The sequence below is a fragment of the Microcaecilia unicolor genome, chromosome 9 (assembly GCF_901765095.1).
Source record: "Microcaecilia unicolor chromosome 9, aMicUni1.1, whole genome shotgun sequence".
NCBI classification, from domain to species: Eukaryota; Metazoa; Chordata; class Amphibia; order Gymnophiona; family Siphonopidae; genus Microcaecilia; species Microcaecilia unicolor.
The window spans coordinates 225,277,899-225,298,655 of NC_044039.1; the positions used below are offsets into that span (position 1 = coordinate 225,277,899).

The following is a 20,757-nucleotide window of genomic DNA, read 5'->3' on the forward strand; positions in this document are numbered from 1 at the left end:
GGTGATCTACCATATGAAAAAGAACTAACACCATCTCAGGCAAGTGGCATCACCTAGCAACTGTTTGAATGTTTTACATGCTCTTTGATTCTCTAAATGATGAGAATGAGCAAATACGTGTTCAGTAAACATTTCTTTTTTTTTTTACAGGACTCAAGGTCCTGAAAGGCAGAGCATCATTGTTTTGCATCACTGTAACAGAGAAAATCTGAGAACCCGATTTGATGTCTCTTCATCTGCACAGTACCAAAGCCATGAATGTCCACATCTCTGGGCTGGATACCTCTAACACCATTAGCACTGACCATAGAAGAGAGGAGAAAAATCATTCATGTTGTCAAAGAAACCTGTGTGAAGATTGTTTGCTCTCTTATTCTGGTGGATCAGTCATATCAAACATGCCGGGGAAGACCATGGAACCAAACTGCTGCTTCATGCCTTCCAAAGTCCAGTCAACATTTGCAGGTTCAGCTTCCACTGTGCAGGACAGAGAAGGGAACTCCTTTGTGACACAGAAGTCTCAGGACCCTGGCTGTTCCTTCAGTCAAGCCACCATTCCCAGTGTGTCTAACAGGTTATACAGTGAACACATGAAAGCTAAGAAGGCCCGGGTGGAAAGCATTGTCCGAGGTATGAAGAGCTCTTTTAACAAGGAGGAACTTTTTCTGCAGGGTCACAATCAGGAAACTGAGCAGTTGGCAGGCCTGGAAAGAGAGGACATCAGTGAGAACAAGAGGAAACGTAAAATACCTCAGCAACAGAATGAGAGCCTAGCAGAGCAGTACAGGACAGACTATGAGTGCTACCAGCTATCAGACAAGCGCTGGGTTTTAGAAAAGCAGCTCAGGCAGCTCCAGGAGAGATTATTTCAGGTTCATTACCTCAGTGATGTAGAGCACAGTCAGGAAGAGAAAAAGGCCAAGTGTTCTCCAAACAGAAATGAAAACTGTGATATGAATAAGAGTCATCAAGGTGATTTTGTCTGGAGAACAGTTTCAGAGATGGAAACACACAAAAGATTACAAGGAGACAACAATGGCCTGTCTCTCCAAGAAAAAAGACTATCAGAAATGTTAAAACGAGAATTGTTGAGTGCCATAACACACATAGTGGACTCTGTTATGAAAAAAGTCCTGTTAAAGGAATCAGGACACCTTGCCTGGACGACCCAATCGCTGAGACCAAGTAGCACAATTTTTGGAGAAAACAGGAGAGAATTAATTCCTGCAGCAGAGCTTTCCCAGAAAGAAAACTTCAACAGAGCAGAGCAGCAAAGCATGAATCAAACCAAGACTCCAGCATTAGCACACACCATGAACTCATTTTGTGACATATGTTCTCAATTTATGAATCCCAAAGAGATAAGCACATCCTATCAGACACTTCAGATGCCTTATCTCATGTCTATGAAAGATTCTGTTCAGGAAAACAAGGTTCTAACTCAGCTTTTAGGACACACACACAGTCTCCCAAGCATCTCTTCCAACTCTGTAGATATGCGTTGTACACAGACCATTGATCAGGAATGGGAGGATATTAAAGTAATGTCACCAGTCAGCTCAAGAGACCCATTGCCTGCACAACAGAAGAAAAGTAGGTCCAGAAAGACTGAATGTGCAGACTCGATATCTACAGTGGATGGGATCCATTATACTTCAGCTCATGTATCCTTTATTGACTATAAAGTCATCATTCATATACAGGCAGGCCGGGTAATCTGTACAGACATTGTAAATGAGTTCCTAGCTCTCATGGGGTCATTTCCGTTTACCAGCAGGGCAGAAATGGGATGCAGATACAGTGAAGATTTAGATAGAGAGGTGGGAGTTAAGAGATTCTTAGAAAGGATGGAGTGAGAATGAGTGCCCTAATTTTCAAAGTGAATTGAAATATTGTGATATTACAGGTATTAACAGAATATGACACAGATATTCAATGCCAGGCTAATGCTACTACTACTACTACTTGACATTTCTAGAGCACTACTAGGGTTACGCAGCGCTGTACAGTTTAACAAAAAAGGACAGTCCCTGCTCAAAGGAGCTTACAATCTAAAGGACGAAATGTCAAGTTGGGGCAGTCTAGATTTCTTGAGTAGAGGTGTAGTGGTTAGGTGCCAAAGGCGACATTGAAGAGGTGGGCTTTGAGCAAGGATTTGAAGATGGGCAGGGAGGGGGCCTGGCGTATGGGCTCAGGGAGTTTATTCCAAGCATGGGGTGAGGCGAGGCAGAAAGGGCGGAGCCTGGAGTTGGCGGTGGTGGAGAAGGGTACTGAAAGGAGGGATTTGTCTTGAGAGCGGAGGTTACGGGTAGGAATGTAAGGGGAGATGAGGGTAGAGAGGTGAGGAGGGGCTGCAGATCGAGTGCATTTGTAGGTTAGAAGGAGAAGCTTGAACTGTATGCGGTACCTGATCACAAGCCAGTGAAGTGACTTGAGGAGAGGGGTGATATGATTATATCGGTCCAGGCGGAAGATAAGACGTGCAGCAGAGTTCTGAACGGACTGAAGGGGGGATAGGTGGCAAAGTGGGAGGCCAGTGAGGAGTAGGTTGCAGTAGTCAGGGCGAGAGGTAATGAGAGAGTGGATGAGAGTTCAGGTGGTGTGCTCAGAGAGGAAAGGGCAAATTTTGCTAATGTAGAGGAAGAAGCGACAGGTCTTGGCTATCTGCTGGATATGCGCAGAGAAGGAGAGGGAGGAGTCGAAGATGACTCCGAGGTTGCGGGCAGATGAGACGGGGACGATAAGTAAAATATCCCAGTCCTGAAGTTGATCTTCAGACCAGAGATAACCGAGTGGACAGTGTTAAGACAGCCTTTTTGCTGTCTCAACATTATTCGGGCAATTCTGTTTAATGATGCTCGAATATCGGCAGCAGAAATAAATCAGCACTGAGCACCATTCTATAAAGGTGCGCTGGGATGAGCCAATTCCTACGCCTACAGTTGGACACTGGTATTTACGCCAACTGAAACCTGGTGTACATGCGCATTTTGCATGGAAATGGTGCTATTCTATAACAGTGCATGCAAATCCCTGATCTGCCCCTGCCCCTCCTCTGACCACACCCCTTTTGAGTTGCACACTATGGGATTTAGGTGCTTGGTGTTATATATAGAATAGCGCATAGGCAGATGTGCGTGCAAATCCAAATTAGTGCCAATTAATTTCAAAAGTTGATGGTTAAGGCCAATGAATTCATAATGCCTCATTAATTAATTTTGTTGCACGTGCATCTTGTATCTGCAGCAAAATTCTGGTACTATATATAGAGTGCGGAGGTTAGTGGTCTAAAAATCCTAGCTCTGTCCAGACTGTGCCCCGGAACCTCATGGCACTGACCAGGTAGTGTTGTGGCAGTCTCCCTGGGCTTTCAGTGGCACTGACTAGTCCTGTACCACTGAGAATATGAGGATCAACCAGTCAGTGCATTTTAAGTGAGCAGGAACCTCTCCTGCCCAGGTAAATCATTTTAAATATCAGACTGTATATGGATAATATCAGATAATTTAGTTTCTATAAGAGCCAGTACTGATATATTTAGTAGTGCAATAGCCAAATAACCTAATAATTAGAGCTGCAGACTGAGAGAAAAGTCAGGCCTCAGATCTCAGTCCCACTCCTTTTGGGCAAATCATTTAACCTGAGCAGAAGGTTTGCTTTAGGTCTAAACTTATTTTATAAACCCTTGGATTTAACTCACACCTTGAGCCACCACTGAAAAGACATGAGCTAAATCCAAATCCAATATTCATGTGTTAAATAGATAACTTATCCATTTATTATAGAGACTTAAAAATTAACAGACAAGTCACCAGTGTGAGACTGTGAACACAATTATTCAGCTTAATAAATAGAAATAAGACAAAACAAAGGAAAAAGAAAACTAACGTGATATATTTTTTCACTCCCTATGGAAGGCCAGAACCTTCTTCCTCAGATAAGGACAGAATGAGCAACAATGACAATATCAGAATATATAAGTGAATCATAAAAGAAATCCAATGACAGTTTGAAGAGGAAACAGTAGGTGTGGGGGTGGGGCAGGGGATCCGGGAGAGATGGATTAGTGATCTGCAGATGGTAAAGTACCATAATTTAATGGGTTATAATGTGATGTGAAATCCAGATGGTCATTAGTTGCAAAGTATCTATCATTTGAACTTCAAATGTCTTACATTCCTGCTTTGTTTTAGTATTTCCTCCAGCCCTGAAAAAGACTCACCCACAGAGGTATCACCTTGGTTAGCTTTGTAGAATTTGATGTGATGCCTATATAAGTTGACTCTTGTCTTTAGCAACTGGTCCGTCTCAACAACAAAGCACCTTCTTCACAACTAGTCAGCTGTACTTGGGTCTAGAAGATGGGAAAAATAAGATGGGAGAGTTAGAATATATAGCTCTAAATGAAAAGATAGATATAATAGGCATCTTGGAGAACTGGTGTAAGGAAGATAACCAATGGGATGCTGTAATACCAGAGTGCAAATTATATCGCAGTGATAGGGTGGGTCGAATTACATAAGTACATAAGTATTGCCATAGTGGGAAAGACCAAAGGTCCATCAAGCCCAGCATCCTGTTTCCAACAGTGGCCAATCTAGATCACAAATACCTGGCAAGATCCCAAAAAAGTACAAAACATTTTATACTCCTTATCCCAGAAATAGTGGATTTTCCCCAAGTCCATTTAATAATGGTCTATGGACTTTTCCTTTAGGAAGCCGTCCAAACCTTTTTAAAACTCTGCTAAGCTAACTGCCTTTACCACATTCTCTGGCAACAAATTACAGAGTTTAATTACATGTTGAGTGAAGAAACCTTTTCTCTGATTCGTTTTAAATTTACTACTTTGTAGCTTCATCACATGCCCCCCCCCCTAGTCCTAGTATTTTTGGAAAGCGTAAACAGACGCTTCACATCTACCTGTTCAACTCCACTCAAAGAGAAGGAAAAACTTCCTCACCATCTGGGGTCTGTATATACAAACTTTACACCCCCGAGGTCGCAGTCTGCTCCTTAACGAAGGGTGACCCTGTTGTTAGCTCCCTTTTTCTGAGGGTATCTTTAGTTCCTAGAGGGGAGGGCCTAGAGGGGTGGGTACGATCCTGGGGTGGAAGGGGGGTAATTTTTCGTTCAAGCACTAGTTGGTGATCTATCATGAATATCATAGTTCTGTTATATTACCAGTTGGTTTTCCTTTATGTTTCCAAAAACCAGAGGAGATGAGTCTGGTAGTTACTGCACACCTATTGGTACCTAATAATGGTATCCAACATCTAGTTTGGGGGGGGGGGGGGTAGTGAGATGAGGTACCATTGTTAAAAAAGTTGATGACTGTTGATAATGCTACATGTTTAAAATGACTGTTGGTATTTGTTCTGATCTTCGATTGACTTCAATCCCCAACCGAATCTGTATAACATCTCTTTTTTACTATCGATAGCAACAGTGGGATTGTTGTTGGTATTTGTACCTTGGTTTGTGTCATCAATAAAAATTATTGAAACATAAACCCCTCCCCCCAAAATGGTCAATTAAATAACCCAAGGAATCCCCATAAAAAGATTTGAAGGTCAAGACCAGAACCTTAAATTACAATCAAGCCTCCACTGTAACTGTCACATGATTGTCCTCGCTCCCCTGCTTCCCCCAGCAGTGATTGTCCTCTCTCCCCTGCCCCCCTCCAGCCACCCATGCCCAGCGATTGTCCTTACTCCCCTGCCCCCCTCCAGCCACCCATGCCCAGCGATTGTCCTCTCCCCTGCCCTCCTCCAGCCACCCATGTCCAGCAACCCTCCTCTCCCCCTGCCCTCCCCTCCAGCCACCCATGTCCAGCGATTCTCCTCTCTCCCCTGCCCCTCCTCCAGCCACCCATGCCCAGCGATTGTCCTCTCCCCTGCCCTCCTCCAGCCACCCATGTCCAGCAACCCTCCTCTCCCCCTGCCCTCCCCTCCAGCCACCCATGTCCAGCGATTCTCCTCTCTCCCCTGCCCCTCCTCCAGCCACCCATGCCCAGCGATTGTCCTCTCCCCTGCCCCCCTCCAGCCACCCATGTCCAGCAACCCTCCTCTCCCCCTGCCCTCCCCTCCAGCCACCCATGTCCAGCGATTCTCCTCTCCCCTGCCCCCCCTCCAGCCACCCATGCCCAGCGATTGTCCTCTCCCCTGCCCCCCTCCAGCCACCCATGTCCAGCAACCCTCCTCTCCCCCTGCCCTCCCCTCCAGCCACCCATGCCCACCGATTGTCCTCGCTCCCCTGCCCCCCTCCAGCCATCCAGCCACCCATGTCCAGCGATTCTCCTCTCTCCTGCCCCCCCTCCAGCCACCCATGCCCAGCGATTGTCCTCTCTCCCCTGCCCCCCCTCCAGCCACCCAGTCACCCATGCCCAGCGATTCTCTTTGCTCCCCTGCCCCCCCCTCCAGCCACCCAGGTTGTCGTGGATTCTTTAGGGCAGGCAGGAAAGGTCCCCAGTTTTTCCTGCCTGCTGCCAGCGCTGACTCTCCCGCAGCGCTACTGCATCACTCTTCAAAATGGCTGCCAAGACTTACAAGAGCGGCCTCCGAGACTTCAGCAGAAGTCTCGGTGGCCATTTTTAAAGAGCAATCCAGCAGCAGGGGAAGGTCAGCGCCGGCAGCGGGCAGGCAAGACTGGGGATCTTTCCTGCCTGCCCCAAAGAATCCTTTGCCTTCTTCAGGTATGGACCCTGTAGCTCAGGGGAGGGAGGGAGGAGAGCCGGCTCGCCCTGAAGAACAACCGGCTCTTGCGAGCTGGTGCGAGCCGGCTCCAATATACCATCGGACGGACAAAAAAGGTGCCGGCACAAAAAAAGCACTGTTTATAAATGATCTAGAGGGGGGAATAATTACATTTGTTGACAACATAAAGTTATTGAAAGTTGTTAAATTGCAAAAGGATTGTAAAAATTATAAGAGGACTTTATGAGAACTGAGCATCCAAATGGCAGTTGACGTTTAATGTGAGCAAGTGCAAGGTGATGCATGTGGGAAAAAAGAACCCGAATTATAGCTACGTAATGCAAGGTTCCACATTAGGAGTTACGGACCAAGAAAGGGATCTAGGTGTAGTCGTTGATGATACGTTGAAACCTTCTGCTCACTGTGCTGCTGTGGCTAAGAAAGCAAATAGAATGTTAGGTATTATTAGGAAAGGAATGGAAAGCAAAAATGAGGATGTTATAATGTCTTTTTTATTGCTCCATGGTGCGACTACACCTGGAATATTGTGTGCACACCTTAGTAAAGACTCTTTAGTGTGGTATTCTGCATGTTACCAGCTATGAACAACTGCATAAAGATAGGACTGGCGTTTTATTGCGGTCCTATTTATGTGGTTATCTTACCCCCCCCCCCCCCCCCCCGTTTACAAAGCCACGTTAGCAGCTGCCGGGGTGCTCACACCGACACGGCCCATTCATTTTGAATGGGCTGTGTGGCTTTGTAAACAGGGGGGTTAGTCTGTTAAGTGCCAACGCCACTCCCGGAATCTCCCAAAATAGCGGTTTTTGGCTTGGGTGCTAACCGGACATTTTCAGTGCCACTGTGAACAGGACAGGACCCTCTCCTGACTGTTTAATTCATTTTGTATATTGGGCCTGACACCATTTGCTAATTTTGTCCTGATCTGAGGAAGATTCTGGCCTCTGAAAGGTAGTTAAAAAATGTATCGTTAGTCCAATGAGAAAAGTAACATCATATTTTTCTTTGTTTATTTTTCTGTGTTTAAAGTGGATGAACATGGCAAACACACTACATATATTCCTGGGAGAAAAGTTATAACAGTGGGCTTTCGTTAAGACGTGTTATTTTTCTGTTAACCTCAGCTATTAGTAACTAGGTCTCACTGTATAGAATGGAACCTGTGCTAAAACAGCCCCAGTTAGTGGTAAAATAATAACAGTAGTCCACTTTCTTAACACCCACACAGAGGCACTACTTAACCTTAATCTGTTTAAGCAGCAGGGCCAGCACTGAACGTGATATGACAACTACCTGGGCTGAACGTCAGGCATGGTGTGTTTTGTGGAATGAAGTGAAAAGAAGGAAGGTTCTAGGAATGGATGCAATACGGGAAATACAATAGGTAGAAGAGAGAGAGAGAGCTGCAGGAGTGATGACAATAACGGTAGTCTAATATGTTTTTGATAAACTGCTGAGAGGAGAAATCGTACTTGGGTTAATGGTGAATAAATAATGAAAGGGCTGGAGGCAGGGAATCGGATGAATGCAGCAGTTAGAACGTGGTTCTAGGTTTGTACACAGGCTGTAGAGTGGTAAGTAGTTTTTGGAGAACATCTGCTACAGGTGAGTAAATTTGCTTTCTCTGAGGACAAGCAGGCTGTTGCACTCTGGAAGTAACAATGGGCTTTGATTTGGAAAGATATGACAGGAATAGGGGATTCTAGGGATTTAATGGCTGGCTCATATATGCAGAATATATAAACTCTGGGGCAAGAAAAATGACAGCTGACAGAGTTCTAATACATGGATGTGGGAACAGAGTGTGGCATTAATACTAGAATGACAGTTAGCAGACACCGAGGTAGAGAAAGACAAATATTTTCCTTCATGCAGAAACATATATAAATACAGGATGGACTCAATTCTGGACACCTGAAAAAAGCAAAACTCATGTTCTTTTTCACCCGCTACCCCAGCTCCAACCTACTCAAAAGCTACTTTCCTGATGTAAAGGTAAAGTAACTGGGAGAACAACAGATTGCAAAGCAAGGTCACATTTAGCAGACCCTACTACTCTGCAACCCAGATACGGAGACACAGATCATAAGTACCACAGCCCAACACCTAATACAGAGAAACATCATAAATAGCACAAACCAATATCCTCTTCTCCAAAACAGATACAAAAATGCTCATTATAAATACCATAGACCAATACTCTCTCCTCCAACACAGATACCGACACATATCATAAGAACATAAAAATAGCCATACTGGGTCAGACCAATTGGCCATCTAACCCAGTATCCTGTTTCTAACAGTGGCAAATTCAAGTCACAAGTACCTGGCAGAAACCCAAATAGTAGCAACATTCCATGCTACCAATCCCAGGGCAAGCAGTGGCTTCCCCATGTCTATCTCAATAGCACACTATGGACCTTTCCTCCAGAAACTTGTCCAAATCTTTTTTAAACCTAGATATGCAAACCGCTGTTACTACATCCTCTGGCAAGGAGTTCCAGAGCTTAACTATTCGTTATGTGAAAAAATATTTCCTCCTATTTGTTTCAAAAGTATTATCATGTAACTTTATTAAGTGTCCCCTAGTCTTTGTACTTTTTGAAAGAGTAAAAAAATCGAACACTCACTCAGGATTTTGTACACCTCAATCACATCTCCCCTCTGCCATTTCTTTTCCAAGCTGAAGAGCCCTAACCTCTTTGGCCTTTTGCAAGTTCCTGTTTTCAGAAGTAGGCGCTGGGTCAGAAGGAAAGGCCCAGTGGAGGCTGAGGCAGCGTTTTAATATGCTGTTGCTGCAGGGCAAAGACTTACTGCAAATAACAAGGTAAATCATGAGGAGAGGAAATGGGACTGGGACTTGATATACCGCCTTTCTGTGGTTTTTGCAACTACATTCAAAGCAGTTTACATAGTATATACAGTTAGTTATTTGTACCTGGGGCAATGGAGGGTTAAGTGACTTGTCCATAGTCACAAGGAGATGCAGTGGGAATTGAACCCAGTTTCCCAGGATCAAAATCCACTGCATTAACTACTAGGCTACTCCTTCGGCGGTCTGGGAGAAATGGCAGATGGGTGAGGGAGGGAGGGAGGGAGAATGCGAGAGGGAGGGAGAGAGGAATTGACAGAGAATGGAAGTGGGAGGATGGAATTGAGGGAGAACGCAGGATTGCTGGATGTCAGGATTAATATGCAACCAGCTTCTGATAACTCCCCCCTCCCTCAGGAAGCCCTGAGGATGGCAAATGGACCAAATGGTGCCCAGATGCCTCCTAGCCCTTTGTTTTCGCAAGCAACATACCTTTGTCCTTTCTGGGCATCTGGGAGCAGGGCTGTCTGAGAATAATGAAAGACAGACAGAGAGGCTCCAAAACTAGGGACTTCAAAGAGTAGAACCTGTGAAAATGCTCACCTTCCTTACATCAGGAAATTAAACTGGAGGTTGCAAAGGAAAGAGCTGATAAAAAAAAGGCTGGGAAGAAAAGAAGTTATTTGATCCCTCTCTGTTCCTGTTAGATACATATATAAAGCAGAGCACATGGCTCTGCTCTTGCTCGCTCTCTTTCTCTCTCTCTGCACACACACATCTTCAGCCACCAGAGCCCCTGGCTCTGGCCCCCCCTTTCTCCTTCAGCCCTACCCCAAAGCTTTCTCTCTCAGAGCACATGGCTCTGCTTTCTTAGGCTCTCTTTCTCTGCACACACACATCTAAAGCCCTACCCCAAGGCTTCTCTCTTTCTCTGCACTCCCCCATTCTTTCTTTTCTCTCATTGATTCTAATCTAAACACACACCCAGATACAGCGTTGCAATATTTATCTGTACTAAGTGCTGTGAGCCTTTATATATGCAAATATCATATACTTTCTATCCAAACCCATGTGGATTGTGCATTATTGAAAATCCACTGCCTCTACGGACTGGACCCAGGACCATACCTAGACAACGAATGCTGACATTTCTCCTCCTCTCCAACCCCACCCCATCCAGCTTCTATTCCTCTCACTCCCCCCTTTCAGCATCTGGACTGCTTGCCCGCCTGCCCGTCTCCCTCCTTCCTGCTGTGGGTTCAATATTTGAGCTCCACTTCCTTCATCCCCTTGATCTGGCATTTCTTTCCTTTCCCCTTCCTTCCCCCCACCCCTGCAGCCCTTCTCCTCCCAGAACAAGTCCAGCACACCTCCCTCTTCCCTGTGGTCCCCTCCTCCCACAACCTCCCCTTCCCTACAGCCCCCTCCCACAACAAGTTCACACCCCTCCCTTCCCTGCAACCCCCCTCCTCCCACAACATGTCCAGCACACTTCTCCCTTCCCGAAGTCCAGCCACCCACCTACAATTCAGCATCCTCACTGCTTTCCCGCATGCTTTTCCAGGATCGCTGCAGTGCTTGCAGCTTACATTTTCAGGATGCCCAGCAGCAATTCACAGAGGTACTCCAGATCCTTCCCTCTGCCGCGTCTGGCTCTCTCTAATGCAACTTCCTGTTTACAGAGGGCCAGACGCGTCAGAAGGATTCGGAGTACCTCTGTGAATCACTGTAGGATGTCCCGAAAATGTAAGCTGCAAGCACTGCAGCGGTGGCGGGGGAAGGAGAAGGAAGCTGCAGCTGCAGCAATCCTGGACATGAATCACTTCCAGCCATCCTGAAAATGTAAGCTGCCAATACTACAGCAGCAGCGGGGGAAGAATTCCAGACCAGATTCTGGATGGGCCTCGGGCAAAAATGGGTGAGAGGTTCAGGTTCAAGTTCACTTTATTTAATATACCACAAATCATGAAAAAAATATAAGCTATAAAAATGGCAACAGATCTTTATATAAGGAAACTAATTAAAAGCAAGAGGAAAAGGAAACCAATATGGTTCATCAAACAAGAAATAAAATCGAGCATACGCAACGTGAGGGGAAGCAGGGTACGCAATGTAAGGAAAGCAACGCTGGAGAAACACTTCAGTTGGGGGGGGGGGGGGGTTGGGACCCCCGCCAGCCAAGGTATATAGCTTTGTGGTAGGGAGGCGGGCCAAAATGTGCCCCCTCACTTTGGGCTCTGGACCCCCCCCCCCCCCCCCACTTTGAGGTCTGGCTATGCCCCTGCTTTGAATCCTGTACAAATGAGGCGAATAAATAAACAAACAAACATGTTCTATTCTATTAGAGTTTTATTACTTTTGTATCCCACATTTTCCCACTTTTTGCAGGCTCAATGTGGCTTACATAGTACCATTAACGGCGTTAACCAAATCTGGTCTGAAACAAATAACAAGGTGTGAACAATACAAGGTGATATTATAATAGAGTGAGGTACATGTAAGGTAGGTACAATTGGAGGGGAAATTAGAGAGGGGGAGGAAGAGTCCGGTAGCGTCCATTACGGTCTTTAGTTACCATTGTGTCGCAGGTGGGGTATGCTCTTCTGAACAAGGTAACATTTATGAAATACAGGAGAAAGCAAAAAGAAGAATACAGAAAAAAATACTAGAAATACAGCTGGCAAAAGCAAAGGCAGAAGAAAAAATGTCTCCAGAAACAGAGGCGAGAAGACATTTTTCAGGTATATTGGGGAACGGAGAAAGCAGCTGAGAACAAATCATTGGCATAGCCAAACAGCCAATTTTGGCTGGGCCTGAGCTCAAAACGGGTGGACACAACATTTTCTCTGCTCCTGCCCTACCCCCTTTTCTCCCCTCCCCCAGCACCTCACAACTCATAATATAAATACTATAGCTAATGAGGATCCCCAAGCTCTGAAAGCTGAAGACTTCTGAAGGTGGTCAAAACGCACTGTTACCAAGTTTGGCAGGCAGCAGCAATGTCCCTGAGCTACCGATGTCAGCACCCCCACATGTATAGTTGTCGATGACTCAAGCATGGTGCTGCATACTGCAGAACTTGGCAGAAGGGAAGTCTGACCACCTTTCGAGGAGGTCCTCAGTTGGTAATACTTGGAAATCCTCACCAGCTACAGCAAGGGGCCCTTCTTGATCCCTTCTCTTCCCTGCCTCCCCTCCAATCTCCCAGCTACCATTACTATAATACTGACAGACCCTCACCAAATACAGAGCAAGGGATCACAAAAATTGAACCTGGCATGTACTGCAACACTAGAGAAATAAAAACAGAAATGCATTTCCTTTACTAGTGATAGTGAACACAATACAAAAACATTTGCTATGCACATTTCCCAAAGCAAACATATTAAATTTAATACATTCAACATAAAAGGTTTTTTTTTCAACCTTTGTTTTCTGGACATTTTATATTTCCATCATATTGGTTCCAGTTTCTCTTTTCTGCTTTCCTGTCTGTCTTCTGCTAATTCTCCTTCAAGCGGCTGCTGTCCATATGTCTTTCTCCTCTCTCCTGTCTTGTTCCGTTTCCTCACAACACCTATCTTTGACATATTGATCATTCCGTTTTAGCTCTATTCTCTCAGTTCCCTCAAATTTCTCTCATTCCTCTCCTTTTAACTTTTCAGCTACTTATCAAATTCTATCTCCTTCTTTCACCCACTAGCTCTCCCATTACCCATTTCACTCCTTCCCCCAGCCTTCCATTTCCTTTCATTTTTAATCAACTCCACATACCATATTTCTAGCCCCTGTAATCACTATCCTCCTCTCATTCATTTCCTTGCCACCCCCACCCCTCCAGTGTGGCCTCTTCTATATAATTTTACCTAGTCCTTAGTGGAGCGCATGATCTGGTGTGCGAGGTAATGGTGCTGGGGCCGCTTGATAACAGTGATCATAATATAATCAGATTTGATATTAGCTTTGAAGTATACATAGGAAATCAAATACATTAGTGTTTAACTTTAAAAAAGGAGACTATGATAAAATGAGAAGAACGGTGAAAAAATAACTTAGAGGAGTGACTGCGAGGGTCAAAAATTTACATCAGGCGTGGATGCTGTTCAAAAACACCATCCTGGAAGCCAGGCCAAATATATTCCGCGTATTAAAAAAGGAGGATGGAAGACCAAACATAGCCGGCGTGGTTAAAAAGTGAGGTGAAGGAAGCTATTAGAGCTAAAAGAAAATCCTTCAGAAAATGGAAGAAGGAACCGACTAAAAATAATAAGAAACAGCATAAGGAATGTCAAGTCAAATGCAAAGCGCTGATAAGGAAGGCTAAGAGGGACTTAGAAAAAAAGATTGCATTGGAGGCAAAAACACATAGTAACATTTTTTTAGGTATATTAAAAGCAGGAAGCCGTCAAAAGAATCGATTGGACCGCTAGATTACCGAGGAGTAAAAGGGGCAATCAGGGAAGACAAAGCCGTAGCGGAGAGATTAAATGAATTCTTTGCTTCGGTCTTCACCGAGGAAGATTTGGGTGAGATACCGGTGCCAGAAATGGTATTTGTAGCTGACGAGTCGGAGAAACTTAATGAATTCTCTGTAAACCTGGAGGATGTAATGGGGCAGTTCTACAAACTGAAGAGTAGCAAATCTCCTGGACCGGATTCATCTCAGAGTACTGATAGAACTGAAAAATTAGCTTGCGGAGCTATTGTTAGTAATATGTAATTTATCCTTAAAATTGAGTGTGGTACCGGAAGATTGGAGGGTGGCCAATGTAACTCCGATTTTTAAAAAAGGTTCCAGAGGAGATCCGGGAAATTATAGACCAATGAGTCTGACGTCGGTGCCGGGCAAAATGATAGAGGCTATTATTAAGAACAAAATTACACAGCATATTCAAAAGCATGGATTAATGAGACAAAGTCAACATGGATTTAGTGAAGGGAAATCTTGCCTCACCAATCTACTACATTTCTTTGAAGGGGTGAACAAACATGTGGATAAATGATATTGTGTATCTGGATTTTCAGAAGGCGTTTCACAAAGTACCTCATGAAAGACTCCAGAGGAAATTGGAGAGTCATGGGATAGGAGGTAGTGTTCTACTGTGGATTAAAAACTGGTTAAAAGATAGAAAACAGAGAGTAGGGTTAAATGGTCAGTATTCTCAATGGAGAAGGGTAGTTAGTGGGGTTCCCCAGGGGTCTGTGCTGGGACCACTGCTTTTTAACATATTTATAAATGACCTAGAGATGGGAGTAACTAGTGAGGTAATTAAATTTGCTGATGACACAAAGTTATTCAAAGTTGTTACATCACAGGAGAATTGTGAAAAATTACAAAAGGACCTTACGAGACTGGGCATCTAAATGGCAGATGACGTTTAATGTGAGCAAGTGCAAAGTGATGCATGTGGGAAAGAGGAAACCGAATTATAGCTACGTCATGCAAGGTTCGACGTTAGGAGTCACGGACCAAGAAAGGGATCTAGGTGTCGTCGTTGATGATACGTTGAAACCTTCTGCTCAGTGTGCTACTGCAGCTAAGAAAGCAAATAGAATGTTAGGTATTATTAGGAAAGGAATGGAAAACAAAAATGAGGATGTTATAATACCTTTGTATCGCTCCATGGTGTGACTGCACCTCGAATATTGTGTTCAAATATGGACGCCACATCTCAAAAAAGATATAGTGGAATTAGAAAAGGTGCAGAGAAGGGCGATGAAAATGATGAAGGGGATGAGACGACTTTCCTATGAGGAAAGGCTAAAGCGGCTAGGGCTCTTCAGCTTGGAGAAAAGGCGGCTGAGGGGAGATATGATAGAGGTCTATAAAATAATGAGTGGAGTTGAACAGGTAGATGTGAAGCGTCTGTTTACGCTTTCCAAAAATTCTAGGACTAGGGGGCATGCGATGAAGCTACAATGTAGTAAATTTAAAACGAATCGGAGAAATTTTTTCTTCACTGAACGTGTAATTGAACTCTGGAATTCATTGCCAGAGAATGTGTTAAATGGACTTCAGGAAAATCCACTATTTCTGGGATAAGCAGTATAAAATGTTTTATACTTTTTTGGGATCTTGCCAGGAATTTGTGACCTGGATTAGGCACTGTTGGAAACAGGATGCAGAGCTTGATGGACCTTTGGACTTTCCCAGTATGGCAATACTTATGTACTTATGTAAAAAATGTGCACTCCATTCTCTCAATATTAAAATGCACATCAAATTCGTACCCGAAGGCTAACCTGATCTCTCCCTGTCCCATTCAAGTCTTTAGAGGGAGGGAGTGAATGTGTGAGGACTCCCCCTAATCGATTCCTACAGTAATTAACCTGCATTTCCATTGCGTCCCACAGATCAATCCAGAGACTAGTGGGTTTGAGAACCCCAGAAGTTTACTATATGTGGACCTGTGGCTCCATCTTAACCTCAGTATTCTCTCATTCCCTCAGGTTTAGTCGCGCTGGAGTGTTGGCATGGCGTTGCCGATCAGTTGGGTACACCTGGTGGTGCCAGGTTCTTTTGTGGGCCTAGGTATTTCCTGTGGCTTATAGCTCTGATTCCTTCCTCTTAAAAAAAAGTCTGTCTGCTGTCCGACTGGACTAATAGCAGAAGGGGTTCTAATTTTGGGTTTTCCTCCTTGTGCACCATCTTCTCCAGGTGCTGTGTTCTGCGGTCCCTTTGCTTGCCCGGGCCACTAATGCTGAGCCTTTCAGCTCACTTTATTTTTTGGTGCCCCCCCCCCCCCATTTAAAGTTACATTTGAACAAAAAAAAAAGAGAGAGAGAGAGACTGCAGCTGCGAAAGAGAGACACAGCTCTCCTTGTTCCCATTTGGCCACCTCAGCCCTCTTGGTTTCAGCCACCCTATTCTCCCTGACCCCTTCTTACTGGTATTATCTCTGGAGTTATAGCGCTGGGCTCAGGGGTTTCCTCCAGAATGCGTCATGCAGTACTCCTGTAGTATGGCTGGGGTTGCAGGGGCTCATCCGTTTTTTTTTTTTTGGCAGCCATTAGTGGCCTAACTTTCTTAGAAAGCTCCCCACGCTAGCTCCTATGAGTCCCGGTAGAACCTGGGGGAGTTTGTGGCGTGTGAACGGCGTAGAGGGGGTTCTGGTGGCTACCGCAGGGGCTTCCTGGGGATCTTAGTTTCCTAGGATCTCCTCAGAGTCTCTTTTTTTCTCCTAGGGTACATTCGGGGATCAGCATCCCTTATGGTGGACTTTTCGCTCTCTATCCTATAGTACCTTTTGGGGTTCACCATCCCCTCTGGGGTGTCTCTACCTTGCTTGTTTTTGAGTAACATGGTTTGTGCTGGGGCTGATGCCGGGTTCTGGCATGCTTGCTCTGTTGGCCTTCTTTTTCTCTGGTTTCTCTTGCCCAGGGTTTTTTTTTTTTGGCTCCGGCTTGCGCAGCCTTCTATTTCGGCCGCACTTGCCGGCTTTTTGGCTTGGCTGAGATTCCGTGGGCACACAGGGTAGGCTATGAGTTATATTCCAGCAGCAAATTTCACCTTGCCACCGCAGCCAGGTTGTTTTCTGACCCGGTAGTTTTGAACAGCATCCATGCTTGATGTAAAATTTTGACCTTTGCAGCAGCTCCTCTTCGAGATGGCAACTGGGATGCATTTTCAGGGTACCTCTTTCCCTAGAGGTGGCAGTCCTCCTGGTCCTTGGGTGGCCGATTGTTTGGGTGGAGTGCGGGTCCCGAGCTTCAGGTGGCTCCTACGCTGGAGGACTGGGTCTCTTTCTCTTCCACGGCACTAGTGTCTTCTTATCAGTGGATGAGGTTGCCTTTCTCTTGCTGGGCAGCTCTGTTGCTCATCTGAAAGTTGGGAGTAGGCTCCCCTTTGCGGAACACCAGTCAAACCATCCTATTTTAGTTTCCTACTGTTCCTTCTGGGGAGCTGGGCAAAAAGGCATCACTCCCTTTTTCAGGTGGCGTTTTTGGGACATGGGGTATCTTTGTTTCACTGTCTTGGCGGCCATGTTTCTCTGACTGCAGTTCAGGGCAGGTTCCCTTGTCGATGGGCATTGTGCTGTCTCTGCCTGGCATGGGATGTGGTCTTGGCTATGTCTCTAGCGGTATTTCTTACCTTCCCCCCCTTTTCTTTCTGGTGGTTGAACCTCACCCCATCAGGGTCAAACTGTACCTCCTGGACGTCGGTCTCTGGCGGTCAGCCTATCTTCCTCTTGGCTTGGTGATCCTTCCTTTACAGATGTCAGCTTGCTTCTTCTAGGACCACTTAGGGACAGCTCCATCTCAGGGTATTGGACCTTGCTCTGTCCTTGTACGCCGAGCCTTACTGTGCCTTCGTATGCCGAATTGAGCCTTGATCCACATCTGTTCGTCAAGCCTTGCTCCGCCTCTGTGTGTCGAGTCTTGCTCCTTCACCTCACTTTTTAACCATGCTGGCTGTCATTTGGCCTTCCTTCCTCCTTTTTTAATACATGGAATATAACTGGCCTGGGCTTCCAGGATGGTATTTTTGAACAGCATCCACGCTTGATGTAAAATTTTTGACCTTTGCAGCAGCACCTCTAAGTTTTTTTTTCACCATTCTTCTCATTTTATCATAATCTCCTTTTTGAAAGTTAAATGCTAACGTATTGGATTTCCTGTGTGTACTTATGTGTTAGTCACAAACAGAAGGAAAAAACTCCACAGATAGGATGCACCAGGCGAAAAACAGAGGAGGGACAGAAAGGAAAACCTATCACAGATGGTGTCCAAAAACCTTAATTATTTCAGTAAACTTCATCAAGATCAATAAAGGAGACCCAACAAGACTCGTGTTTCAGCCCTACTGGCCTGCATCAGGGGTCTAGGAATTTGTCATATCTTACATATTCCCAGAAAGATCATCAGAAAAAGTCTCCACTTGGTAATTACTGAAAAGGAAACATTGGACACACCACTCTAACTAAACTTGTTATCTACCCATAAAACAAACACTGTTCATTCAGACCACGCTTACCATGCGCAAGTCTTCAGTCAAAATCCAGGCAAGCTTGGAGTGGGTCAAAGGTCATAAATAGCGATCCTGGGGTTTGGGAAACACTTGACCCAGCAAGGTTCCACTCCGCTCCCAACGCTGCACTTCAAGAGATTTATAACAATTTACTTTTTATTGAACTGGACTGTAACAGGCAGGTAGTAACTTGTCCTTTCAATACAATTCAACGGTTTCAACTTCCAAACAGTTTCAGTGGCATTACTGTTGGTGTTTGTAGGATAATCCTTATTCGGGTCTTCCCCCATTATGGTGTTTATATAGAGACAAACGAACAACAGTGGATCCAATAAAGTCCTCTCACAGTTGGTGTCTTTCTAAACAAGGTCTTTATTCAAAACAGGTAAACAACCCAACACGTGACGTGTTTCGGCCCAAACAGGCCTGCGTCAGGGGTCTATCAATCCTTTATGCGAAAAACTTTAGGAATCAGATGACTCTCAGTAAATAATTAACAGAGATATCCTTTCAGAAAGACAGCTGCACTTGTCTCTGTGAAGTAGAAATGTCAGTTTGCGCACAAAACCTGATAGATCAGGCTATGTACATATAAACACCAACTCTTGTCCATGCCTATCCTGGAAGCCAGATGTCTGTTTACAAGGGCTGACTTTCTCTTGCTCTCAATCTTTCCTTCCCCCTCAGGCACAACCCCTCCTCAGGCTGTCCTCTTCTATGAGGGTCCCCAGTGAGGTCAAACACCGGCCTAGAGCATCCATGACTTCTTTATCTCTCGTACTCTCCATCTGCTTGCACTAACTGAAACTTGGCTTACCCTGAAGACTCTTCTTCAGTCACGGCCCTATGCCATGGAGGTTATCTTTTCTCCCATACTCCTCGCCTGGTTGGCCCGCGGAGGTGGTGTCGGGCTACTACTTTCACCCGCTTGGTAGATTTCAACTCCTTCTTCCACCTCAGGTCTCACCGTTTTTCTTCCTTTGAAGTCCACTCCATCCGCCTATTTACTCCTCTGCCTCGCCGAGTAGCAGTCATTTATCGACCCCCTAAGTCTCTTTCTTCCTTTCTCACTGACTTTGATGCCTGGCTGTCCTTCTTTCTTGAACCTTCATCTCCTTCTCTCATTCTTGGGGATTTTAACATTCATGCTAATGATTCCTCGACTCTTATGCTCTCAGTTTCTTGCTTTAACATCCTTTTTCAATCTTCAACTGTGCTCCACTGCCCCCACTCACCAGAATGGCCACTGTCTTGATCTTATCCTCCTCAAACTGCTCACTCTCCAATTTCTGTGCCTCAACTCTTCCTCTCTCTGACCATCATCTGATAACTTTCACACTTAAACACCCTCCTCCCCAGTCCTGTCCAATCTTAACCAATACATTTAGAAATCTTCAGGCTTTTCACCCTTCTACTCTGTCCTCCAGTGTTTCAAATCTCTTCTCTACCACTTTGTTATCCAAGTCTGTCAATGAGGCTGTCTCTTCCTATAATACTATTCTCTCCTCTGCTCTGGATGCTCTCGCTCCTCCCATTCCCTTCTGTAAAACTTACCAAACCCCAACCTTGGCTGACCTCTAGAATCCGCTACTTACGTTCCTATGCCAGCTCTGCCAAACGCCTTTGGCTGAAATCCCATGCCCATGCTGACTTCATACACTTCAAATTCTTGCTGACCTCCTTCCAGTCTGCTCTTTTACTTGCCAAACAGGACTATTACATCCAGTTGACAAATTCTCTTGGCTTAAACCCTCGACGTCTCTTTGCCACACTGAACTCTCTCCTCAAAGTGCCTTCACCTTCAACTCCCCCTTCACTTTTCCCCCAGACTCTGGCTGAGTACTTTCATGATAAGGTTCACAAGATTAACTTGAATTCTCAACCAGGTCACCTCCACCTCTCCTTCCCTTAGTCCATTCTCTCAACCCCTCCAACCCCTGCCTCCTTTTCTTCCTTTTCTGAAATCACTGAAGAGGAAACTACACATCTTCTTTCCTCCTCGAAACTACCTACCTGTTCCTCTGATCCTATTCCCACCCATCTATTTAACACTATCTCTCCTACTGTCATCCCTTTTATCTGTCATATCCTCAATCTTTCACTTTCCATTGCGACTGTTCCTGATGCCTTCAAACATGTCATAGTCACACCACTCCTTAAAAAAACACCGCTGTTGCCTTGACTTTCTTTCATCTCAAGCTATTCTTGATCCACTTCAATCTGGCTTTCGCCACCTTCATTCAACTGAAACAGCGCTTGCT

The 20,757-nt window shown here is 45.1% G+C and overlaps 1 protein-coding gene across 1 annotated transcript in view; it reads left to right on the forward strand.

Moving 5' to 3' along the window:
* The first annotated feature begins 398 nt into the window (after positions 1 to 398).
* Positions 399 to 20,757, forward strand: part of PROX2 (prospero homeobox 2) — a 28,967-nt gene continuing 8,608 nt past the window's right edge. Inside the window, exon 1 of the mRNA XM_030213731.1 lies at positions 399 to 1,712. Within this exon, the coding sequence (XP_030069591.1) occupies positions 399 to 1,712 (1,314 nt within the window). The remainder of the gene's footprint in view (positions 1,713 to 20,757) is intronic.